The sequence below is a fragment of the Eleutherodactylus coqui genome, chromosome 1, assembly GCF_035609145.1.
Source record: "Eleutherodactylus coqui strain aEleCoq1 chromosome 1, aEleCoq1.hap1, whole genome shotgun sequence".
Classification (NCBI taxonomy): Eukaryota; Metazoa; Chordata; class Amphibia; order Anura; family Eleutherodactylidae; genus Eleutherodactylus; species Eleutherodactylus coqui.
In genome coordinates this window covers 29,759,396-29,786,654 of record NC_089837.1, presented here as the reverse complement: position 1 = coordinate 29,786,654, position 27,259 = coordinate 29,759,396, and the positions used below count along the sequence as shown (strand labels likewise).

The window sequence follows — 27,259 nt, the reverse complement described above, 5'->3', positions numbered from 1 at the left end:
GTTGGACCAGTGAGATCCTGTTTAAGAGCCGTCACACGTCTAATGGAGGAGAACGCGTTGTGCGGAGTGGTGACGGTGGCCCAGTGGGTTTGTAAACCCTAAAATTCTCGAATATGTATGATATGCTGTTCAAGTTTTGCTGTATGCTGTGTGGTCGAATAAATGCTGGTGGAAGCAAGTTTTAAAGAAATCCTTGCTTCTGGAGTCTATCTACACATGTGGTGCGCCATTTCCCTGACATTGAGGGCAGTGATTCGCAGATGAAAACTCCCTTTCCATAATATGTGTATAGCTGTTGTTAGCTGTTTAGTTGTTCACGACCCTCAGCGACCCTAAATGTGAGCCCTCTCAATGTTTTTTCGGTTTTGCACTGCCTCTTTCAGTTGTGATATCCATGCCAGTATCAGCTTTGACATTGTAAGCCATCGTGTCCTTTGGTGCCCGCGTCTTCTTTTGTCACTGATCTGTCCAAGAATTATAGATTTTTCTAGTGACTCTGCTTGCATTACATGGCCAAAATCCGTGAGTCTGGTCATCTTGCCCTCCAGTTATATATCAGGTCTTATACGATTCAGGACTTCTCTGTATTATCTTGCCATTCAGGGCGTACACAGCAGCTTTTGCCAGCACCACAGCTCAAATGCATCAATCCTCCTATCAGCTTTTTTAGCAGTCCAGCTTTCACATCAATACATGGCTCTGGGGAAAACGGTGGTTTGCACTATCCTGCATTTAGTTGCTATGCCGATATTGCTACTTTTCTAGATTTTGTGCATGTTTAGCATTGCACTTCACCTCAATGCTATCCGACATTTGATCTCTGGCATAGATTCTCAGCCTGGTCAATTTTTGAGCCAAGGTAGATGAAGTCTTGCATGCATTCTATTATCTCATTGTCGATTTTGATTTGAATTTGGCCATTTTTTGCAGTGTTAGCGCAAATTTCGCTATTATAGATATACCATGTGTTCCAAATTAAATAATATGTGTACAGGCCTGGAGAGCCTTCAAAGACCACACGGACTACATCATGTGTTCCCCAAAGAGTCTCCCTTTATTCTGCGCGCGTTGAAACTTAAATAAGTTTCAACACAGGAAGTATACAGTTACATTATTTAGCGTGCTGATTGGTTGTCCTCAGAGGGAGGTATTTGTGAGGTAGCTTGTGATGTCATCCATCTGGGAGGAACTTCAGTGAGCACGCTCAGTTCATTCTTGAATTTAGCTTCATGAGAAGAACATCCTGTGTTTCTCCTCTCTGCTGTCCAAGACAAAACACTCCTAAAAAGGTTTGGCCAGTTAGAACTGGTTTAACCAGTATTTGGGACAATAGGCACTGCTCCTTAAATTCTTGTGGAGGTGGTGGGGGGGGGGGGTGATCTTCACTTCCCCCAGAGTTTCAGACCATTATAGACAAAATACAGTATATTTACAGTTGATAACAGAAAATACATACAGAATGGTGAACATATAGGATATCTCCCACAGCAGTCATCATAATCTTAGTCTTTTTTCAATTAAAGCAGAGGCCCATTTTTTCACTTTCAGTTTTAATCTTACATATCAGCTGCTTCAGACCTGCTTCTGTTTCTGAAAGCACAGTTCTTTGCCAATCCCAAACCAATCTGTGCCCTCATAGTGTGTTCCCACAGTGGTCCCTTGATTTGGTATAAAGTGATTTTATCAGCTTGATTAGCTGTACCGATGTGCCCAGCTTTTAAGGCTTGCCACAGCTTGTCATCGTCGACGCAATCAAAAGCCATGACGTAGTCGATGAAGCACATGTAGATATTCTTTTGGCATTCTCGATCTTTTTCCATGGTCCAACGCAGGTTTGCAATATGGTTGCAGGTGCCGCATCCTCACCATAATCCTGCCTGTGCATCAGATAGTGCCACTTCAACTACTGATCTCAGTCTTTTCGGTATAATTTTGAGAAGCACCTTGCTTGCATGCGGAATGAGGGATATTGTTCGGTAGTTGGAGCAATTCTGGTAGTTGCCTTTCTTTGGTATAGGGATGAAGACAGATCTTTTTCCAGTCCTGTGGCCATCGTGTGGATGCCCATACTGCCTGGCACAGCGCTGTGATAGTTTTCACTGGTACTGGCAGCAATAGCTCTGCCGGTCTGTAATCTATGCCTTGGTCCTTTCGTTTTGGCTAGTTGTTTCATTGCCATAGCCACTTCTGACTCCATAATGGAGAGCTTCAAGTCCACAGGCTCCACCTCATGCAATCAGACTATATATAATATATAATGCCCTAAGGCCTCATTTACACGAGCGTTGTTTTGCCCACGGGTATGTGCGTGCAAAACAGCGTCTTTAACCCCTTAAAGGGGTTGTCTCGCGCCGAAACGTTTTTTTTTTTTCCATAGGCCCCCCGTTCGGCGCAGGACAACCACAATGGATGTGTTAAAAAAAAAAAATACATATTACTTACCCGAATCCTCGCTCTGCGACGTCTTCCTTCTTCCTACTTCTTCCTTCACCAAGATGGCTGCCGGGATCTTCACCCACGATGCACCGCGGGTCCTTTCCCATATGAGGGCTTGTTTTTTTTTGCGTGGCGAACTGTAGTTTTTATCGGTGCCACTTTTGGGTACATTGACAATATTGTAAAACTTTTATTTTTTTTTTCGATAGCAGGGAGAGAAAACGCATCAATTCTGCCATAGATTTTTTTTTTTTACAGCGTTAATCATGCAGCATAAATGACACAATCCGTTTTTTCTGCGGGTCCGTACGGTTACAACGATACCAAAATTTTAGGTTTTTCCACTTTTCTGCAATAAAAACACTTTTTTGGAAATCTTTTTTTTTTCTAAATCGCTGCATTCAAAGTCCTGTAACTTTTTATTTTTTTTTATGAACAGAGCTCTATGAGGGCTTATTTTTTGGGAGACGAGCTGTAGTTTTTATAGGTACCATTTTGGGGTACATATAGCTTTTTTGATCACTTTTATTGCGTTTTTAGGGAGGCAAAATGTTAAAAATTAGCATTTTGCCTCAGTTTTTTAGGTTTTTTTTAAAACGCTTTTTTCCGTGCACAGTCAAAAGCTTGTGCAGCTTATTGTACGTGTCGTTCCAGACACGACAATACCAAATATGTGGGGTTTTAAATTTTTTTAACCCTTCTTAATGCTAATATGAGAAAAAGCATAAAAAAAGGGATTTTTTTTTTTTAATCTTTTTTTTATACAATTTGTGTCCCTCTGGGGGACTTACAACACTGCCCTGATGATCGCTGTAATAAGGCATGGCAGGACTACTGCCCTGCCATGCCTTATAGCTTATACAGCGATCTCAGGCACTGGCAACACAGGACGCCAGTGTCTGGTGTCCTGTTGCCATGGCAATAGGCCGGGCTCTCTGCGATTATATCGTGAGAGCCCGGCAACTTCACAGAGGGAGCGTGCTCCCTCTGTGAACCCTTCCCATGTCGCGATTTACATAGATGGCGGCAGGGAAGGGGTTAACAGAGGGGGACCATCTCTGATGCACCCCCGCTGTTGCAGCGGGACGCCGGCTGTGACTAACAGCCGGCTCCCACTGCAGCATAGCGCAAGATCATATGTGATCTCGCACTATCCCCAGGACGTAAGTTTACGCCCTGGTGCGGGGGGGGGGGGGGGGGGGGGGGGGGGGGGTTTAAGAATCATTGATTCCCAATGGTGTATTCACATGTTTGAATTTTACAGATATGCAATTCATGCACCTGCAAAAGATAGGACATCCGTGCTTCTCATGCGCACTGGCAAGGTCCGTGCTGCACATAAATATTCCCCGCGGGGAGTCCCCTCATCACTGAACACTGTAACAGCACTTTCACAGTGTTTAGTGATAAGGGGACTCCCCACGGGGAGTAAAGAATCCCCTGCCACAGCTGTCGCAACTGTGACAGCGAATTTCAATGTTTTCCCATTGCTTTCAATGGGGCCGCAGGCTGCTTTCAATGGGGCCGCCGATGCTGCCTGCGGCCCCATTAAAAGCGATGGGATACCAGCAACCCTTGCAATAATTTTTGGGGACGGGCTTTAAATGTAAGCCCTTCCCTGAAAATTATCCCTAGCTTGTTTAAAAAAATTTAAAAATCTATATACTCACCTCTCCGACGCTGTCGGGGCTTGGTGCGTCTAGCTGCTTGGCTCACCGGCACTGTACTGAAGCTCTTTCAGCAGGCGGGGATTTAAAATCCCAAACTCCTGAAAGGGCTGCATCTGATTGGTTGAGAGCTGCCTGTGATTGGTCACAGCGCTAAACCAATCACATGCAGCGCTCAGCCATTCATTGTCCAGCCCCGACAGCAGTGAGGTATTTATTTATTTTTCTTAAACACAAGCTCGAGATGATTTTCAGGGAAATATTTCAAGACCTTCCCCGAAAATCACTGTGGTTGGTGCCTGCAGCCCATTGCTTTCAATGGGGCCACCAGCAGCAGCGGCGGCCCCATTGAAAACAATGGCCACGCAGCTTTGTTCATGCATTTTTTTGCACATCCGTGCAGCGCTGCTTTTTGAACGAGGTCAAAAGCTGTAAAATATACACTACCTACACTAACCCTTGGAAACTATATATTTTAGATATCATTTTTTTTTATGTAACTGCTTCACAGGCAGCTGTAACAATTTGTCTCCTTCTCTCTGCTCAGAAATAAAGCGATCTGAGGCGAAAAGGCAGCAGAGTGAACCTGCCTGTCACATATTTACTAAATATTGATGAATGGTTCTCATGGTGATCACATTAGTGGAGGGGCACAGGATTGGTCCCGACCGTTCATGCGGCTATACTGTATCCAAGCAGGTCTCTGACCATAATTTTGTCATCAGCTGGGATTTAAGCCTCGGACCAAGCGCTGTATATTTACTACGCTTGGTACCTAAAGGGGCATTAACTTTTCTGATAATTTCTACTTCTTCTATTGCTGTGTTAGGGCTCTGTCACACAACCATTTTTTTTACTGTGTATTATGCTTGTGGACCTTGCACGCTTAATACATGGCAACAAACTACATTACTTCAAAAATTGTGTGCACAAAACGCAACATGCTTTATTTTGGCACATATTCTGCACGCATACAAGCCAAGATAGTGTATGAGAATTTGTCACTGCTGCATGCTTCCTGTGCAGGAGATACGCCTGAGGCACGCACACGTATACCTCCGTGTGAGAGAACCCTTAGTCTCATTTCTGTAATATACTTGCATTAAGAATTGTGTTGCTTTCCCACTGTAAATCACATTTGAAGTGGCTGCCACTAGTGGTTTCCCTTACAGATTCTCTGCAATCCATTCTGTCATTAGGTACAGAACTTACTTAGTAACAAAGACATTGGGACATTTCCATAGCAACGAAGGGGTGGGGGGCTCTATGCTAACAGGTGGCTCCTGTACACTTATAGGCTGCAAGCTGACAGATCTGTAGACACTGTGATAATGATCTCCAGCCTCTCCATCTCCTGCTGTTGCAGCGTGTGGGTGTGTCTGTGTGCTCACATTACACACACATTATAGTGGGTTTACTAACCATTTAATCTCCGAATGCCTGAATCATCCTGGGAAAGCAGAGGGGCGGGCATCCAGATACTGCCTCCCTGCTGATTGGACCAGAGACAGAGCAATTCAGCTTGGGAAGTCAGGGCAAGGAAGTCAGGACAGGAAACTACTGGCAGAATGATAAACTTTTTAGATGCCACCTTCCTTTTAGTAGATTGCAGCAGAACAGCAGGAAAATGTGGAAGGCCATTTAAAAATCAGAACTTACAGGCATTAAACAGGTTGCAAACAACAGTAAGAAAGGGTATGGAGAAATGGGTGGATTTAAAAAAAAAAAAAACTTGTTGAAAACAGAGGTATACCTTAATTATTGATTTGCAATACTTCCCCAGTAGAAATATGAAAAGATGCAGGAGAAACACAGCTTGTAATTTGGGAATCTGTACATGCAACAAACTGCAGATAATACAACAAACCCCCTCCCAAAAACTCGCAGGCAGGAGACTCGCAGATAATCCCAAAAAATGTGAAGAAAGGCACCTCACCCTAATGCCAATGTACGAGTAATCCCTCAGGATTACATATTATATAGCCCTCATCTTCACGTAGCGAAGAGGAGGAGGGTTATGTCACATGTAATCCTGAGGGTACATTACACCAGTGGCAGAGCAGTTTATACTGTATCTTGTCTCTTTATATTTACTAGCAATTGAGGACCTGTGTGTAAATTCAATGATCCTGTCCAGCTGGGCCAGGATCACAGACCTTCCCCGGCTTCAGCGCATGCGTCCACCGGAAAGATGACAGACACATGCACAGAAGCCTGGAGAATCCAGGAAATGTAAAATCTCCTTGCTCCCGGCTACCAAAGGTAGACGAGAGCCTGGAGTAGTGAGCGGTGGCCTCGTTGAGTCCCCGGTCATGGGATAAAAAAGTAGTGATCTACCTTAGGCCGGTTTCATACCACCGGATGGAAATTGCGGATTCTGCATGCGTATGATCCGCGGAGCACTGGATTACACAATTCCGCTCACATTATCGGGTCGGAATTACGTATTCCACTTGCAGAAAAGAGAACGCAGCATGTTCTAGTTTACCGTGGATATCCGCAGCATAGGGCCCGTTGTGCTCCATGGTCGTGGATATACCTGCAAGCCCACATGCAACTACATTGTATATGGGCTGCGGGTATCCGCATCATTGCTAAGCGTCAGCACAGGAAATATAAACAAAAAAAGGTGTACTGTGCATGACCGTCTGTGTGAGTATGCAGTTATGCGCAGTACATTACAGGGCCACGGCCAAGCTTATGGATGGGATCCACTGTCAGCCTCTACAAGTGGATTCCACATACGGCCGTGTGAGCCCGGCATTATTCAGACCGCTACCTGTAATACGTATTTTACAAGAAGTCCCCTGGAACGCTCCTGCAGTCCCAGGAGCAGCTAGTTGAGCGCCTTCTGTGTGAGACCGCGCACCTCAGCAAACATACATTGCCTCGCAGAACGCTTTTTACACCCCATCTCTGCCACTGAGGACAAGAAATACCCCCAAAAAAGTGTTGGGTTTGCAGCAGGCATGGGAGGAGGTGGGATACCCGGTTTTATTGCCCCATGTGCCCATCCCAACCAGGCCTCTGTAATTACCTGTTTTCCGACATACCACACAGTTTACATTATTACTTTTATCTAATTATAAGGGAATGCCAAGGCGGGGGAGGGGAGGTTATTTTTAGGGAAGGATTTTTTTCTTCTGCACAAGTGAGCAGTGGGGCCTGGAATTATTCAGTTGTGCCCTGAAAATCAAAGGGTGTTTCCTGTATTACAGGCCTAGCCATGTGTCCAGCAGATTGTGGCTACAATGGGTATGTTTCTGAACACAGGGCAAACTGAGGGATCCATTTTCGGGTGCAGGTCTTCATGCATATGTGTGCTGTACAAAAAAAGCTGTTTTTAAAATGACACAATTGACAAAAAATGAAAATCATAATTTTTTCCTTCTGCTTTGATTAGATTCATTCAAAAACTGTGAGATCAAAATATGCAGCACACCCCTAGAGGAATTTGTTAAGGGGTCTAGTTTTCAAAATGGGGTCCTTTGTGGGGGTTCTTGATTGTTTTGGTCGCTCAATGGCTCTACAAGTGTGCTATAGGGACTAAGTCACCTTCACGCTAAATACCACCGACTGCTCCCTTCAGTTTGGGCCCCATTGTACATACAGACAGAAGATTAGGGCCACAATGGGTGTGTTTCTGAATACTATAAAAACAAGGATATCCATTTTGGGCTGCAAATCCTCTTTTTCATGTGCAGTATAGAAGAAAAAAAACTGTCTTTAAAATGACATATATGCAAAAGTATTATCTCCTGAAAAGAAACTGTGGGGTAAAACTACACCTGACCCCCCCCCCCTCCTCAGTAAATACATTAAGATCTCTATTTTTTAAAATGTGGTCATTTGTGGGGGGATCCATCATTCTGACACCTATGAGCTGTTACGATCGTGTGGGCAGGCAAAGCACGGGACCCACACGATCGTGACCAAAGGGGACGCACACGGGTTTCAGGCAACTGACCCTGTACTACACGGGAGGATGGCATGGCCCTACCTAAGCGGGGACATTGCCCCAATAAGGGCAGCCCAGCGGTCTTCGGATCTGGGCCCTAGCTGATCCTAGGAACCACGCCACAGAACAGGAGACATACACATGCTACATGACAGAGACAGAACCACTGCATACAACATGCAACCACTAGTAACAGATAGGAAGCTGAATATAAATACCAGGTATTAGTTGACATGTTGTACAATATGTGGAAGCTAGCAGGCCACTTCACGGCTCCTGGTTATACTGCTAGTCCCTACACTAACCAGGAGTCCAGCAGAACCGGAGACCGTTCACATCGCACGCTGCAACAGGACACAACACAGATTGCAGGACACACAGCAAGCTAACACAAAACTGACAGAATTTAAACAGACAAACAGACATGAACCAGATCAACCTGCAACCTTCACCAGCCAAGGATTCATGACTGCTCACCTTGAACTCTAGACACAGACTGACCAAGAGCTGGGTTTATATGTGAGCACAGATCCAAGGGATTGGCTAGCAGACAGTACCACACCCAGCCAGCTCAATCATTAACCCTGAGAGTGCTGTGCTGCTGGAATCACAATAGTATAACATGTCTCAGCAGCACACGTAACATGAGCTTTTGCTATCTTGACTTGGTGCAGGAAAACAAAATGTTTTTCAAAATTGTAATTAATGTTAAATTTGTATGTCTCCTAAATGGCTAAAAAAAAAACTAAAGTTTTTCAAATGTGCATCCAGAATAAAGTAAACAAATATATATTTGGAAATATATATCTTATCAAAAATTTGTATAGCATGTTTGCCCATATTTGAGATATTGCAGTTGAAAATGTGAAAAAATTAAAATTCTTTCAAAATTTCAATTGTATTTTTTCCCTACTTCACTCCACTTGTTAGCCGTTTAGTTCTTCACGACCCTCGGTGACCCTAAAGGCGAGCTCCCTCTGTTTTTTGGTTTCGCACTGCTTCTTTCAGTTGGTATTCAAGCCATCGTGTCCTTTGGCGGTCGGGTCTTCTCCTGCCACTGATCTAAGTATTATCGATTTTTCTAGCGACTCTGCTCGCATTACATGGTCAAAATCCATGAGTCTGAGTCTGGCCATCTTACCCCTCAGTGAGATAGCGGGTCTTATAAGGTTCAGGACTTCTCTGTTTATTACTCTCGCCGTCCAGGCCATACACAGCAGCTTTTGCTAGCACCACAGCTCAAAGGCATCAATCCTATCAGCTTTTCTCACTTTCCCATCCATACATGGCTATAGGGAAAACGGCGGTCTGCACTATGCTGCGTTTAGTTGCTACACCAATATTCCTACTTTTCCAGATTTTGCCCATATTTAACATTGCGCTTTGCCCCAATGCCATCCTACATTTTATCTCTGGCATAGATTCTCCAGCCTGGTCAATTTTCGAACCAATGAAGATGAAGTCTTGCATGCATTTTACGGCCTCATTCTTGATTTTGATTTGAATTTAGCCGTTTTTTGCAGTTGTCATAATTTTAGTCTTTTTTAAATTGAGGTAGAGGCCCATTTTTTAGTTTTAATCTTACATAACATCTGCATCAGACCTGCTCCTGCTTCTGCGAGTTGTGTCATCCACATAACGGAGATTGTTGATGTTTCTTCCACCTATTTTCACCCTGGTTTCCAATTCATCTAGGTCCATTTTGCACATGGTCACTTCGGCACATAGGTTATACAAGAAGGGTAAGAGGATGCAGCCCTGTCGGACACCTTTGTCGATCCCAAACCAATCTGTGTCCCCATACTGTGTTCTCCCAGGGGCTTCTTGATTGGTATAAAGTCATTTTATCAGCCTGACTAGATGTGCCGATACGCCTAGCTCTTGTAGGGCTTGTCATAGCTTGTCATGGTCGACGCAATCAAAGGCCATGACATAGTCGGATGAAGCACATGTAGATATTCTTTTGGTATTCTCAAACTTTTTCCATGGTCCATCGCAGGTTAGCAATATGGTCGTGGGTGCTACACCCTCGCCAGAATCCTGCCTGTGCATCAGGTAGTGCCGCTTCAACTACTGATCTCAGTCTTTCCTGCATAATTTTGAGAAGGAATGAGAGCTATTGTTCGGTAGTTGGAGCAATTCTGGGAGTCGCCTTTCTTTGGTAGAGGGATGAAGACAGATCTTTCCCAGTCCTGTGGCATTTGTGTAGATGCCCATACTGCCTGGCACAGTGCTCTGATGATTTTCATTAGTACTGGCAGCAATAGCTCTGCCGGTATGTTATCTATGCCTGGTGCTTTACTTTTGGCTAGTTGTTTCATTGCCATTGCCACTTCTGGCTCTATAATGAAGAGCTCCAAGTCCACAGGCTCCACCTCATGCGATCAGGCTATACATAATGGCACTATATATTTTAGGTAGAGGCCCATTATTTCACTTTCAGTTTTAATCTTACATATCAGCTGCTTCACCCCACTTAGAAATGTATAAAAGTCTCCCAACACATTAAAGGGGTTGTCCCGCGCCGAAACGGGTTTTTTCTTTTTTCAATAGCCCCCCCGTTCGGCGCGAGACAAACCCGATGCATGTGTTGAAAAAAAAAACCCGGATAGTACTTACCCGAATCCCCGCGCTCCGGTGACTTCTTACTGACCTTGCGAAGATGGCCGCCGGAATATTCACCCTCGCTGGACCGCAGGTCTTCTGTGCGGTCCATTGCCGATTCCAGCCTCCTGATTGGCTGGAATCGGCACACGTGACGGGGCGGAGCTACGAGGAGCAGCTCTCCAGCACGAGCGGCCCCATTCAACACGGAGAAGACCGGACTGCGCAAGCGCGTCTAATCAGGCGATTAGACGCTGAAAATTAGACGGCACCATGGAGACGAGGACGCTAGCAACGGAACAGGTAAGTGAATAACTTCTGTATGGCTCATAATTAATGCACGATGTACATTACAAAGTGCATTAATATGGCCATACAGAAGTGTATACCCCACTTTGTTTCGCGGGACAACCCCTTTAAGCGGTAGGTTAAATGGTACCATTGAAAAAATAGAACTTGTCCCGCACAAAAACAAGCCCTCCTGTAGATGTCACTCAAAATTTAAAAATTATGATTTTTTTTAAGTGGGAATACCGGAACTGGAAAATGTCAGCTGGACGCAGGAGCAACAATGACCCTTGGTCATGAAATGGTTAATTACTGTGCTGTGGGGTATCTTTCTGCCTGGTGGCAGTTTCGTAGCTTGAAAATGCAACAAGAACAAAATGTTGACACCAAGCTGACAGAACTCCCATCTCTATAATCTACCTGTGAGAGACTGTAACTGTGAGGAGCGGGAACCAAACTGCGCCTGGGTCACTAATCACACCAGGTGCCCTTATCCTTTCAACAAGTAACTTTCGGGACACTCTCCACTTTGTCTGTGATCTTGTGCTGTGGTCACGCTGGTGCTGTCACGGATGAGCGACCATCCCTACAAAATCCACCCCCGGACCACCAGGGATGGAGCCACAAAACACATGACAGAATTGGAACTAATGGCCTCCAAGCAATGAAAGACCCACCGGGGAAGGGACGATGCCTGGACTACTCAGCACTGTAAGAAATACCTTCCACAATGTCTTGGGGTCCTTTTACACGGGACAGAATAACGCCACAGGGTGTAGCAAAATCCACAGCTGTGGAATTCCACACTAAAAACACCAGGTCTGACTGCAAACTTTGGAGCAGAATTTACGGCTGCTTGGGGTGCGTGGTGTGGCATCGTTCGGCCCACTGTACAATTAGCAACACAGCTCAGCAGACCATATCACACGTGATGGGATTAGATACACGGCTGTGTACAGGGTATCACATGTGAGGGGATGAGACACACGGCTCTGCACACGGTATCACATGGGAGAGGATTAGATACACGGCTGTGTACAGGGTATCACATGTGAGGGGTTTAGATACACAGCTCTCTACAAGGTATCACATGGGAGAGGAATAGATACATGGCTGTGTACAGGGTATCACACATGAGGGCATAAGACACACGGCTCTGTACACGGTATCACATGGGAGAGGAATAGATACACGGCTGTGTACAGGGTATCACATGTGAGGGGGTTTGAAACACGACTGTACAAGGTATCACATATGATGGGATTAGATACATGGCTCTGAACAGGGTATCCCATTAGGGGATGAGATACACGGCTCTGTACATGGTATCAAATATGATGGGATTAGATACACAGCTCTGTACAGGGTATCACATATGAGGGGATTAGATACACCATTCTGGACAGGGTATCACATATAAGAGGATTAGATACACAGCTCTGTATAAGGTATCACATGGGAGAGGATTAGATACACGGCTCTGTACACGGGAGGCAGTAAGATACACGGCTCTGTACAGTGTATCACACGGGAGGGGGTTAGATACACGGCTCTGTACATGGTATAACACGGGGGAGGGTTAGATACACGGCTCTGTACAGGGTATCACACGGGAGGGGGTTAGATACACGGCTCTGTACATGGTATCACACGGGAGGGGGTTAGATACACGGCTCTGTACATGGTAGCACACGGGAGGAGGTTAGATACACAGCTCTGTACAGGGTATCACATGGGAGGGGTTTAGATACACAGCACTGTACAGGGTATCACACAGGATGGGGTTAGATACACAACTCTGCACATGGTATAACAAGGAGGGGGGTAGATACACGGCTCTGTACAAAGTATCACACGGGAGGGGTTTAGATACAAAGCACTGTACAGGGTACCACACGGGATGGGGTTAGATACACGGCTCTGTACAGGGTATCACACGGCAGAGGGGTTTGACACACGGCTCTGTACAGGGTATCACACGGGATGGGGTTAGATACACGGCTCTGTACAGGGTATCACACGGTAGGGGATTAGGTACACGGCTCTGTACAGGGTATCACACGGGTGGGGATTAGGTACACGGCTCTGTACAGGGTATCACACAGGAGGGGATTAGGTACACGGCTCTGTACAGGGTATCACACGGCAGAGGGGTTAGATACACGGCTCTGTAAAGGGTATCACACGGGAGGGGATTAGGTACACGGCTCTGTACAGGGTATCACACGGTAAGGGATTAGGTACACGGCTCTGTACAGGGTATCACACGGTAGGGGATTAGATACACGGCTCTGTACATGGTATCACACGGTAGGGGATTAGATACACGGCTCTGTACATGGTATCACACGGGAGGGGGTTAGATACACGGCTCTGTACAGGGTATCACACGGTAAGGGATTAGGTACACGGCTTTGTACAGGGTATCACACGGTAGGGGGTTAGATACACGGCTCTGTACAGGGTATCACACGGGAGGGGGTTAGATACACGGCTCTGTACAGGGTATCACACGGGAGGGGATTAGGTACACGGCTCTGTACAGGGTATCACACGGGAGGGGATTAGGTACACGGCTCTGTACAGGGTATCACACGGGAGGGGATTAGGTACACGGCTCTGTACAGGGTATCACACGGCAGAGGGGTTAGATACACGGCTCTGTACACGGTATCACACGGGAGGGGGTTAGATACACGGCTCTGTACAGGGTATCACACGGTAAGGGATTAGGTACACGGCTCTGTACAGGGTATCACACGGTAGGGGATTAGATACACGGCTCTGTACATGGTATCACACGGTAGGGGATTAGATACACGGCTCTGTACATGGTATCACACGGGAGGGGGTTAGATACACGGCTCTGTACAGGGTATCACACGGGAGGGGGTTAGATACACGGCTCTGTACAGGGTATCACACGGTAGGGGATTAGGTACACGGCTCTGTACAGGGTATCACACGGTAAGGGATTAGGTACACGGCTCTGTACAGGGTATCACACGGTAGGGGATTAGATACACGGCTCTGTACATGGTATCACACGGTAGGGGATTAGATACACGGCTCTGTACATGGTATCACACGGGAGGGGGTTAGATACACGGCTCTGTACAGGGTATCACACGGTAAGGGATTAGGTACACGGCTCTGTACAGGGTATCACACGGTAGGGGATTAGGTACACGGTTCTGTACAGGGTATCACACGGGAGGGGATTAGGTACACGGCTCTGTACAGGGTATCACACGGTAGGGGATTAGATACACGGCTCTGTACATGGTATCACACGGGAGGGGGTTAGATACACGGCTCTGTACAGGGTATCACACGGTAAGGGATTAGGTACACGGCTCTGTACAGGGTATCACACGGTAAGGGATTAGGTACACGGCTCTGTACAGGGTATCACACGGGAGGGGATTAGGTACACGGCTCTGTACAGGGTATCACACAGGAGGGGATTAGGTACACGGCTCTGTACAGGGTATCACACGGCAGAGGGGTTAGATACACGGCTCTGTACACGGTATCACACGGGAGGGGGTTAGATACACGGCTCTGTACAGGGTATCACACGGTAAGGGATTAGGTACACGGCTCTGTACAGGGTATCACACGGTAGGGGATTAGATACACGGCTCTGTACATGGTATCACACGGTAGGGGATTAGATACACGGCTCTGTACATGGTATCACACGGGAGGGGGTTAGATACACGGCTCTGTACAGGGTATCACACGGGAGGGGGTTAGATACACGGCTCTGTACAGGGTATCACACGGTAGGGGATTAGGTACACGGCTCTGTACAGGGTATCACACGGGAGGGGGTTAGATACACGGCTCTGTACAGGGTATCACACGGGAGGGGGTTAGATACACGGCTCTGTACAGGGTATCACACGGGAGGGGGTTAGATACACGGCTCTGTACACGGTATCACACGGGAGGGGGTTAGATACACGGCTCTGTACAGGGTATCACACGGTAAGGGATTAGGTACACGGCTCTGTACAGGGTATCACACAGGAGGGGGTTAGATACACGGCTCTGTACAGGGTATCACACGGGAGGGGGTTAGATACACGGCTCTGTACACGGTATCACACGGGAGGGGGTTAGATACACGGCTCTGTACAGGGTATCACACGGGAGGGGGTTAGATACACGGCTCTGTACAGGGTATCACACGGCAGAGGGGTTAGATACACGGCTCTGTACAGGGTATCACATGGTAAGGGATTAGGTACACGGCTCTGTACAGGGTATCACACGGTAGGGGGTTAGATACACGGCTCTGTACAGGGTATCACACGGGATGGGGTTAGATACATGGCTCTGTACAGGGTATCACACGGGAGGGGGTTAGATACACGGCTCTGTACACTTATCTCCAGGGGTATACAGTATATATCATAACACTACACCTCCCCGCTCTCTCGGTATTGCGGCGCGCTCGGAGGTAACGTCAGCACGTGCGCGGTCTCGGTGGTGACGTCAGCACGCAGAGGGCACGCCGGGCTTCGGTGACGTCATCGGCGCGCGCTCGTTGCCGTTTGAAATTGTTGCGGGAGAAAGTGCGCAGAGAAATAACGGAGAAGCCGGCAGTAACGGACGGAGCAGAGATGGACGAGAGCAGCTTCAAGACCCCCTGCAAGGTGGCGCGGAAGAAGAGCCCCGGTGAGAGCGGGAGGCGGCGGGCACCGTTATGTGCGGGGCGGGGAGAGCATATGTGACGTCACTACAATAATACCGCCGTACACTGCTGAGAAGCGGTTGGACGTCACTAAAACAGCAGCACTTGGGTGACGTAACTGCATTCTGATGGCGTAATTTGATGTCATCATTCCGTGGTGTGAGGAGTGACGTCACTGCGCACGATGATGCTGAAGTGTGACGTCACCCAGTGATGCAGGAAGCGTGATGATGTGCTATACTGCAATTGGTAATAAGAGATGATGTCACAGCGCGGGGGCTGATGTAGTGCGGCAGCAGAGGTGGGGGAGGGGGTGGAGGCTGTAGGGGGGGGGGGGGCGGATGTCGCAGCACATTGTGTCGGAGGAGGGGACGTTGTAGCGCGCCGACGGAGGAGGGGACGTTGTAGCGCGCCGACGGAGGAGGGGACGTCGTGTGGGACGAGGAGGGGACATTGTAGTATGGTAGCCGGAGGGGGGTGGGGGTGGAGGAGGGGACGATGACGTAGTGCGTCGTGTGGGACGAGGAGGAGACATCGTAGGATGGCAGCCGGGGCGGGGGGGGGGGGGCGGGAGGAGGGGACTTCGTAGCGCGTCGTGTAGGACGAGGAGGGGACATCATAGTATGGCAGCTGGGAAGAGGGGGGTGGAGGAGGGGACGTCGTAGCGCATCGTGTAGGACGAGGAGGGGGCATCATAGTATGGCAGCCGGGAAGGGGGGGGGGTTGGAGGATGGGACGTTGTAGCAGGTCGTGTAGGACGAGGAGGGGACATCATAGTATGGGTGGGGGGTGGAGGAGGAGATGTCGTAGCGCATCGTGTAGGACGAGGAGGGGACATCATAGTATGGCAGCCGGGGGGGGGGGGGCGGAGGAGGGGACATCATAGTATGGGTGGGGGGTGGAGGAGGAGATGTCGTAGCGCATCGTGTAGGACGAGGAGGGGACATCATAGTATGGCAGCCGGGGGGGGGGGGGGGGCGGAGGAGGGGACGTTGTTGCAGGGGGAAGCGTCGTGGAGGCGGGGGGCGGGGTGGAGGACGGGACGTCGTAGTGTGCGGATGTCATTGCGCAGCAGGTGGGGAGGAGGGAACGTCGCTGCTTGTTGGTCGGGGTGGAGGATGGGTCGTCGTAGCGTGGCAAGCGGGGGTGGAGGAGGGGACATAATAGGCGGTGTTGTTGCACAGCAGCAGGTGAGGAAGAGGGGACATCGTAGCGCGTCAGCAGGGGCGGAGGAGGGGACGTCGTAGCGAGGCAGCAGGGGGGGAGAGGGGGAATCCTACCGCGGTAGCAGGGGGAAGGGACGTCCTCAGTTCTTGACTCTGAAACAGTCCCTTTATTCATTTTTCTTTCAATTCCACACGTGGACTCTGTCTGCTGAGCTGCGTGGATCCGCGACAAAAAAATTAGAGTAGGATCTGCCGCGTGAACAAACCATAATAGTACCTGCAGGGCATCCCATAATAGTACCTGCAGGGCATCCCATAATAGTACCTGCAGGGGCATCCCATAATAGTACCTGCAGGGGCATCCCATAATAGTACCTGCAGGGGCATCCCATAATAGTCCTGCAGGGGCATCCCATAATAGTCCCGGCCACTTGTAATGTTACATCTTCCTTCCCCGCAGGTTGCTCTGCCCAGTCCCCGTCCTTCGCCATTCCCGCCTCACCATTCATGAAGAAGTTTGGTTACGGCACCGGAGTCAGCGTCTACCTGATGAAAAGGTAAGTCCGAAGAGCCGACCGCCATCCAGGGGATGTAGTAATACAGTATGTAGGCCGAAGAAACGCACACGTCCATCCAGGTCAGCCTAATACCGTCTAAAGTACTATACTCCAGAGCAGAACAGTGAGTGCAGCTCTGGAGTATAATACAGGATGTAACTCAGGATCAGTACAGGATAAGTAATGTATGTACACAGTGACTCCACCAGCAGAATAGTGAGTGCAGCTCTGGAGTATAATACAGGATGTAACTCAGGATCAGTACAGGATAAGTAATGTATGTACACAGGGACTCCACCAGCAGAATAGTGAGTGCAGCTCTGGAGTATAATACAGGATGTAACTCAGGACAGTACAGGATAAGTAATGTATGTACACAGTGACTCCACCAGCAGAATATTGAGTGCAGCTCTGGAGTATAATACAGGATGTAACTCAGGATCAGTACAGGATAAGTAATCTATGTACACAGTGACTCCACCAGCAGAATAGTGAGTGCGGCTCTGGAGTATAAGATGAGCCTCTTCCCCCTTTGTTATTCCTCAGATCACCAAAAGGTTTGTCTCGCTCTCCTTGGGCAGTGAAGAAGGTGAATAAACAATGTGACGTGTCCCATAAGAACCTGTATGAGCAGAGACTGAACGATGAGGCCAAAATCCTCAAAAACCTGCAACACCCCAACATTGTCGGTGAGTGCGGTGCATCTGTGGGGTTCCTGATAATGATACTAGACAAGTATAGTGCCGTGCGGGATTACTGGATCTATCTTATAGTCTGCCACTCTAGAGCATCATCATCTTTCTTACTTCCTGCTGTCTGCCTCTGAGGAGGGGTAAATGTATATGTACTGGACATCCATCCATGATCCGAGCCCCTCCCCCCTCCGGCCTGTAATGTCCACCGATCACATGGCCTTTCTGCAGCTCAGTCCCGTTCTACTGGGTGGGATAAAGCTGCAATACTGGGCACTGCCACTTCGCTACGTGCAGCGCTATACTTGATGTACAATGAAGAGACGCCAGTGCTCACTGCAGTGCCGTGGCCCCTTCAATCAGCTGATCAGCAAGGGTGTCGGGAATCAGACGCCCAGCACCCTATGTATGACGTGGTCCAAGGATAACTCATCAATGCAAACATTCTGAAAAATCCCTTTAAGAGTGGATACGGCACAGCGGTGGAGAAAAAATGTGCTATTTTAAACACCTTGCTGACTTGTTTCCAACAACAACTGGCGATTGTCGCTATAGAGCATACTTGGACGTGCAGTTGTAAACTATTGATGGTCTATCCTCAGGATGGGTCATCAGAAATGGATTGGAGGGGTCCGTCACCAGGGAACCCTGCTGATCACCAGTTTTCTGGGCCAAGATTCTCAAGCACACTTTGGTGGATTTCTGCAGGAAGCAGACAGCTCTATTCCAGCTTTAGTGGCCAGGCTGGGTATTGCAGGCCAACTTTCTATTGAAATAAATGTAATACCAAACCTGACCACTGCAGTGGGAACTGAGCTGTCTGCTTTCTGCACAAATCTGCTCAGTTTACAAGTGCATAGGCCCGGAGACCCGCTGATTGGTGGGGTTCTCCGGCAACATACCCCCACCAATCTACTACTGATCTATCCTAAGGATTGTCCATCACAGTTTTGTAACTAGACAACTCCGTTAACTGAGGATGGCTAACAATGAATCCTGTCCCTCCCAGGATACCGAGCCCTGACCAAGACTACAGATGGCAGCCTCTGCCTCGCCATGGAGTACGGCGGAGAGAAGTCACTGTGTGATCTCATCGAGGAGCGGAGCGAGAAGCGCCTGGGACCGTTTCCTGCGGACACCATTTTTAAGGTGGCCCTGAACATGGCGCGGGGCCTGAAGGTACAGAATCAGGTGTTCACCCTGTAGCACCTATCTCCTGCTTTATACATGAGGCTCATTACTTCAACAACAATAATCGTTATTTGTATAGCGCCAACTTATTCCGCAGCTTTCAGGCATGGATAAAACAATACAACAATTACAATGTGAGGTACATTGGGTTAGACACAAATGGGTTGGGGGAGGTACAGGAGGGGCAAGGGGTGGGGAACACAGGCAATAGGAAATTTCATGTACAGATCATTTATCAGAAGGCAAACAGGGTGGAGCACCATAGGGAGGGGCGAGGGACTGGGTCAGGAGATTTGGTATGCTTCCCTGAAGAGGTGCGTTTTTAAGGCACGTCTGAAATTTCGTGCATCGGGAATTGTCCGGATGCCTTGGGGTAGAGCGTTCCAGAGGATGGGTGCTGTTCTGGTGAAGTCCTGTAGGCGAGCATGTGAGGTTCATATTACAGGGGTGTTTAGTCTGAGGGTGTTAGCCGATCGGAGTAAGCGGGCTGGGTGGTGTACTGACAGTAGGGAGGCGATGTATGGTGGTGTACTGACAGGAGGGAGGCGATGTACAGTGGTGTACTGACAGGAGGGAGGCGATGTATGGTGGCGCAGCGCCATGCAGAGCTTTGTGAGTGAGGTAGAGGAGTTTACATTTAGTTCTGCAGTGGATGGGCAGCCAATGCAGCGACTGGCATAATGCAGAGGCGTCTGAGTAATGACTGGATAGAAAAATGAGTCTAGCTGCTGCATTTAGTATGGATTGGAGTGGAGCGAGTCTAGTGCGGGGGAGGCCGATGAGTAGAGAGTTGCAGTAGTCAAGCCAGGAGTGGATGAGGGCGACCACAAGTGTCTTTAGCGTGTCCGTGGTTAGGAACGGATGTATTTTAGCAATATTTGTGAGGCGCATGTGGCATGTTTGGGCCAGAGATTGGATATGGGGGGTAAAGGAGAGGTCAGAGTCCAGTGTGACCCCAAGGCATCGGGCATGCCGTCTGGGGGTTATAATGGTGCCAGACACTGGAATGGAGATGTTGAGGGGAGGTCGGTTAGAAGGTGGAAAGACAAGGAGGTCAGTTTTAGAGAGGTTTAGTTTGAGCAAAAGGGAGGACATAGTGTTAGAGACAGCAGACAGACAGTCAGTGATATTTTGGAGGAATGGTCCAGAAATCTCACGAGAGGAGGTGTATAGTTGGGTGTCATCAGCGTAGAGATGGTGTTGGAGGCCAAAGCTCCAGATGGTTTGTCCAATTGGGGCAGTATAGATAGAGAAGAGAAGGGGACCAAGGACCGAGCCCTGGGGGACCCCAACAGCGAGAGGAAGTGGAGCAGAGATAGAACCAGCAAAGGAACCACTGAAAGAGCGGTCAGAGAGGTAGGAAGAGAACCAGGAGAGAGCGGTGTCCTTTAGACCAATAGAGTGGAGCATAGTGAGAAGGAGATTATGGTCGACAGTGTCAAATGCAGCAGAGAGGTCAAGGAGGATTAGTAGGGAGTAGTCACCTCTCGACTTTGCAGTCATCAGGTCATTTGTTACTTTTGTAAGGGCAGATTCGGTCGAGTGTAGAGAGCGGAAACCAGACTGGAGGGGGTCGAGGAGTGAGTTGTCAACGGCTACTCTTCTTTTACTGGGTTCAGGTCATGTGACAATCAACTAATGGGGGTCCCAAGTCACATGTGATCTAGTAATGGGGGAAATAACAAGCTGCAGAGAGATGTGTTCAGTAAAGTCGGTGCTCAGCAGCAAAATCGAGGTAATTCGGTAACAATGTCGTGGCAGAGCCCAGAGAGTTGGTGAACGTACGCCACTACTTTCCATAGAAGTGAATGGGGAGCGTCAGGAATAGCAGAGTGCTCACATCCAGTCATTTCTGTGGCCATGCACTGTGCAAACCTGGTCAGCTCTGCAACCAGGAACAGCAGTTTGGGGCCTTCTAGTGGTGCTGGAGGTCACAGAGGTCTCCTACCTCCTGTCGTTGTAAGGGTTGTCATGGGCCCGGCTCTCGTTGAGTAAGATGCTGTGGGATAGTCTTATTTTTTTCCTTTCTCTACCAGTACCTGCACAACGACAAAAACATCCTGCACGGAGACATCAAATCCTCCAACGTTGTCGTCAAAGGCGACTTTGAGTCCATCAAAATCTGCGATGTCGGAGTGTCGTTGCCGCTGGATGAGAACATGACTGGTGGGTATCATGGAAGACCATGTGAGGTCTAGTACAGAGGATCTGTGGGCTGGGTTGTCACAATTTAGCCACCTCTTGATAGTTACAGTTTTCCATTGCCCATCTCCTCCCCTTTAATAGGAAAATGATGACACCCTCCTCCTACTGGTTGCAGTTCTCCTTTCCGTGTAGTCATAGCAGGATGCAGTGATGTTATTACATGACAGTTGAAGTAGTCTGTGACCTCTTCTACAGGAAGAGATGACCGCACTCTATTCTTGTCCCCATGGCAAGCTATCGGCCAGGTTTTATCTTCATGTACACGTTCTAAGAGTTCCTCCTTACTTTCAGTGAACAGTCCGGACGCAGAGTACATCGGCACCGAATCCTGGAAGCCCAAGGAAGCTCTGGAGGACGGCGGGGTGATCACGGACAAGGCTGACATCTACGCCTTTGGTCTGACTCTATGGGAGATGATGACGTTGGCTATCCCTCATGTCAACCTGCCGCCTGAAGGCGATGACGGTGAGTGTTATGGTACAGTATGGGGGGGACATCTCATACGGTTTCTGATTACGTCTTTTGTTTGTCTTCAGAGGATTCGTTCGATGAAGATGACTTTGACGAGGACGCCTACTACGAAGCCCTGGGCACACGGCCGCCACTCAACATGGACGAGCTGAATGATTCCTACCAGCGGGTTATCGAACTGTCCTATATGTGCTGCAGTGAGAACCCCAAAGAACGACCCTCCGCCGCGAAGATAGTTGAGGCCTTGGAGTCGGAGAATATATAATGAGTAGTACAGGCGATAACCGTTTTAGAGTTTTAATGCAGCTTCCATTGAGGGGGAAGAAAGTTGAGTTAGTTTGTTTTGTGTTAATATAAATGGTTCCATGTTGATGGAGAGTTCTTAGGAGAATGAGAAGAAACTATACTAAAAGTTGGGCTAGAGTGCCCCCTAAAGGTGAGGGAGAGAATAACACCTCAGTCACAGCTGTTTGTGTTCTTGTTTATTTTGTGTTATATCAATGTTTTATGTTATCTGTTCGTGTAATAAAAGTTACTGGTTTATTTAAAAAAGTCTGTTTTTTTTTTTTGTTTTTTTTTAACAGCAACTATAGTACATTGTGCACAAACTACCAGGAACACTGACCCCTAGAGGTTAGATAGGGGGCAGTATTACAGTAGTTATATTCTTGTACATAGGGGGCAGAATTATAGTAGTTATATTCTTGTACATAGGGGGCAGTATTCTAGCAGTTATAGTCTTGTACATAGGAGGCAGTATTATAGTAGTTATATTCTTGTACATAGAGGGCAGTATTATAGTAGTTATATTCTTGTACATAGGGGCAGCATTATAGTAGTTATATTCTTGTACATAGGGGGCAGAATTATAGTAGTTGTATTCTTGTACACAGGGGGCAGTATTCTAGCAGTTATAGTCTTGTACATAGGAGGCAGTATTATAGTAGTTATATTCTTGCACGTAGGGGGGCAGTATTATAGTAGTTATATTCTTGTACATAGGGGGCAGTATTATAGTAGTTATATTCTTGTGCATAGGAGCAGTATTATAGTAGTTATATTCTTGTACATAGGAGGCAGTATTATAGTAGTTATATTCTTGTACATAGGGAGCAGTATTATAGTAGTTATATTCTTGTACATAGGAGGCAGTATTCTAGTAGTTATATTCCTGTACATATGGGGCGGTATTATAGTAGTTATATTCTTGTACATAGAGGGCAGTATTATAGTAGTTATATTCTTGTACATAGGGGGCAGTATTATAGTAGTTATATTCTAGTACATAGGGGGCAGTATTATAGTAGTTATATTCTAGTACATAGGGGGCAGTATTATAGTAGTTATATTCTAGTACATAGGGAGCAGTATTGTAATAGTTATATTCTTGTACATAGGAGGCAGTATTATAGTAGTTATATTCTTGTACATAGGGGGCAGTATTATAGTAGTTATATTCTTGTACATAGGGGCAGCATTATAGTAGTTATATTCTAGTACATAGGGGGCAGTATTATAGTAGTTATATTCTAGTACATAGGGGGCAGTATTATAGTAGTTATATTCTAGTACATAGGGAGCAGTATTGTAGTAGTTATATTCTTGTACATAGGGGGCAGTATTATAGTAGTTATATTCTTGTACATAGGGGGCAGTATTATAGTAGTTATATTCTTGTACATAGGGGCAGCATTATAGTAGTTATATTCTTGTACATAGGGGACAGTATTATAGTAGTTATATTCTTGTACATAGAGGGCAGTATTATAGTAGTTATATTCTTGTACATAGGGGACAGTATTATAGTAGTTATATTCCTGTACATAGGGGACAGTATTATAGTAGTTATATTCTTGTACATAGAGGGCAGTATTATAGTAGTTATATTCTTGTACATAGGGAGCAGTATTATAGTAGTTATATTCTTGTACATAGGGGGCAGTATTATAGTAGTTATATTCTAGTACATAGGGGGCAGTATTATAGTAGTTATATTCTTGTACATAGGGGGCAGTATTATAGTAGTTATATTCTAGTACATAGGGAGCAGTATTGTAGTAGTTATATTCTTGTACATAGGGGCAGCATTATAGTAGTTATATTCTTGTACATAGGGGGCAGTATTATAGTAGTTATATTCTTGTACATAGGGGGCAGTATTATAGTAGTTATATTCTAGTACATAGGGGGCAGTATTATAGTAGTTATATTCTAGTACATAGGGAGCAGTATTGTAGTAGTTATATTCTTGTACATAGGGGCAGCATTATAGTAGTTATATTCTTGTACATAGGGGACAGTATTATAGTAGTTATATTCTTGTACATAGAGGGCAGTATTATAGTAGTTATATTCTTGTACATAGGGGGCAGTATTATAGTAGTTATATTCTAGTACATAGGGGGCAGTATTATAGTAGTTATATTCTTGTACATAGTGGGTAGTATTATAGTAGTTATATTCTTGTACATAGGAGGCAGTATTATAGTAGTTATATTCTTGTACATAGGGGGCAGTATTATAGTAGTTACATTCTTGTACATAGGGGGCAGTATTATAGTAGTTACATTCTTGTACATAGGGGGCAGTATTATAGTAGTTATATTCTAGTACATAGGGGACAGTATTATAGTAGTTATATTCTTGTACATAGAGGGCAGTATTATAGTAGTTATATTCTTGTACATAGGGGGCAGTATTATAGTAGTTATATTCTTTTACATAGGAGGGAGTATTATAGTAGTTATATTCTTGTACATAGGGGGGGAGTATTATAGTAGTTATATTCTTGCACGTAGGGGGGCTGTATTAGAGTGGTTATATTCTTGCACGTAGGGGGGGGCTGTATTGGAGTGGTTATAGTCTTGCACCTAGGGGGGCAGTACTGTAAACAGACACTTCAGGACCTCCTACTGAGGTACTGAAGGGCAGTTGGCAAGGGTCAGAAGCCACACCTGGCAGCTATAATCTGTTCGTGACTGCTGGTAACTGTCACAATCAGTTCTAGCTAGTGGCAGTTAATCGTTTAGGTGCCACACTCTAAGCCCAGCACACGTCTAAACAGTTGGGCAGGGGGACCTTTTCCCTTCGCTGCAATTGAAGGGTGCTGATGGGCTAGCATAGCAATCTAGAGCCTACTGCAGGCTCCCTCAAATCGTGCATGGCAGGGTTTGAAGGGCAACATTCAAAATCACTATACACTGCAATACTTTAGTATTGTAAGTCCAAATAAGTAAAAGCGCTCCCCCCCCCATTTTCCATTAATTTAAATCATTCCGCAAAAGGTAAATCCTTATTCAGCCACAGCAATGGAAAAAAAAATAAAACCTTATGGCTTTTGGAAGGCTGGGACAAAAAAACCTGTCAAGGTTCTGAAGTGCTTAAAGAGGATGAAGCGGCACTCCCGACATTGTATTCTCCTGGAGCAGCTTTCCTTAAAGTGTGGCCTTGTGCTTTTGTTACTCCTCCTAAATACCTTGACCCCAGAGGGCAGGGCCGTTTCCTTCATCTATAGCCATACCGTTAGCCCCTGTCCAATCACTGCTGTGTAGGAGCACACCCTATTGACAAGGAGCATGAGAACATGTTACTTTATCCAAACATTTCCAAATGGAATAGCAGAGGTATTGTTCTAAGAAAAAAAAAAAAAAAAAGCCCCAGCATAGTTATTTTATGGGGACCACAAATTTTTACTAAAACGTCAGGAGGGCCGAACCACCGTCTACAAGCTGCGGTCCACATGAGATTGTACTACCTTAACCGTAAGTGTACGTCCTGGCTGAGGGGTACTTAACACAGCAGGGATTACACATATGTCCTGTGGATAGTGGGGATGCATCGGGACAGCGACCCCTGCTGTTAACCCCTAACACGCTACGATCTATGTAGATCACGGCATGTAAAGGGCTCACAGAGGGAGTGCGCTTAGTCTGGGATGCCATTGGACTCTCACAATGTAATCACGGAGAGCCAACGGGTTCCCATGACAACAGGACACCAGATACAAGCGTCCTGCTTTGGCATTGCCTATGATCGCTATTAGAAGTAATAAGGCATTGCAGGACTTCTGTCCTGCAATGCTTTATCATAGGTATTATGGTACAAGTCCCCTGTTTGTTTATTCGTTCAGTCACTTCCAACTCTTCATGACCTTGTGGACCACCCTCAACTCCACCAAGGTCCAGTTCGTCTCCAGAAGGATATCATCCATCCATCTTGCCCTTGGTTGGCCCCTCTTCTTTTTGCTTTCGACTTTCCCCAACATCAGCATCTTCCCCAAGGTATCCTGCCTCCTCATTATGTGGCCAAAGTACTTCAATTTTGCCTTTAATATCCTTCCCTCCAGTGAGCTTCCTGGAGTATGGACTGGTTTGATCTTCTTGCGGTCCAAGGCACTCTCAGAAGCATCTATTGTCCTTTGCTCAGCCTTCCTTATGGTCCAGCACTCACATCCATAGGTTACTATGGGGAATACCATTGCTTTAACGATGCGGACCTCCGTTGTCAGTGTGATGTCTCTGCTCTTAACTATTTTATTGAGATTGGTCATTGCTCTCCTTCCAAGAAGTAAACATCTTCTGATTTCCTGGCTGCAGTCCGCATCTGTAGTAATCTTTGCACCTAGAAGTATGAAGTCTGCCACTCCCTCTACTTGCCAGTTGTCAATCAATCTGGTTGCCATAATCTTGTTTTTTTTTATGTTTAACTGCAACCCAGCTTTTGCACGTTCTTCTCTCACCTTGGTAATAAGGCCCCTCGGCTCCTCCTCGCTTTCAGCCATCAAAGATGTATCATCTGCATATCTGAGATTGTTAATGATTCTACCAGCCATTTTAACTCCAGCCTTGGATTCATCAAGCCCCGCTCGCTGCATGATGTGTTCTACATACAAGTTGAATTGGTAGGGTGAGAGTATACACCCCTGCCGTTCTCTTTTCCTAATCTTAAACCAATCTGTTGTTCCATGGTCTGTTCTGACCGTTGCTATTTGGTTGGCATACAAGGTGACTTGGTATCCCCATCCCACCAAGAACTTGCCACAATGTATTACGATCCACACAGTCAAAGGCTTTAAAATAATCAATAAAACAGAAATAGACGATTTTCTGAAATTCCCTGCCTGCCTCCATTGCCCATCGGATATTGGCTATTTGGTCTCTAGTTTCTCTGCCCTTTCTGACCCCAGCTTATACATCTGGCAAGTCTCACTCCATGAACTTCTGGAGTCTACCTTGCAGGATCTTGAGCATTACTTTACTGGCGATAGTTAGAGTTTTTTTCCCAATCTGATGACTGTTCTTGTGTTTTACATATTTTATGGCA

At 46.8% G+C, this 27,259-nt stretch overlaps 1 protein-coding gene across 1 annotated transcript; it reads left to right on the top strand.

Moving 5' to 3' along the window:
• Nucleotides 1–15,475: 15,475 nt before the first annotated feature.
• Nucleotides 15,476–22,489, top strand: PBK (PDZ binding kinase). The gene is made up of 7 exons (XM_066594682.1): nucleotides 15,476–15,639; nucleotides 17,282–17,378; nucleotides 17,925–18,067; nucleotides 19,080–19,249; nucleotides 21,298–21,427; nucleotides 21,758–21,931; nucleotides 22,003–22,489. Exons 1-7 carry the CDS (start codon nucleotides 15,585–15,587, stop codon nucleotides 22,200–22,202), a joined length of 969 nt encoding a protein of 322 aa, XP_066450779.1. The 5' UTR covers nucleotides 15,476–15,584; the 3' UTR covers nucleotides 22,203–22,489.
• The last annotated feature ends 4,770 nt before the right edge of the window (nucleotides 22,490–27,259 follow it).

Excerpts from the sequence above, each read along its gene's own strand:
- PBK (XM_066594682.1), top strand. The coding sequence starts at position 15,585 with ATGGACGAGAGCAGCTTCAAGACCCCCTGCAAGGTGGCGCGGAAGAAG. Across the intron at positions 19,250-21,297 it reads ACATGGCGCGGGGCCTGAAG|TACCTGCACAACGACAAAAA; the intron begins GTACAGAATCAG and ends TTTCTCTACCAG. Across the intron at positions 21,428-21,757 it reads GCTGGATGAGAACATGACTG|TGAACAGTCCGGACGCAGAG; the intron begins GTGGGTATCATG and ends CCTTACTTTCAG.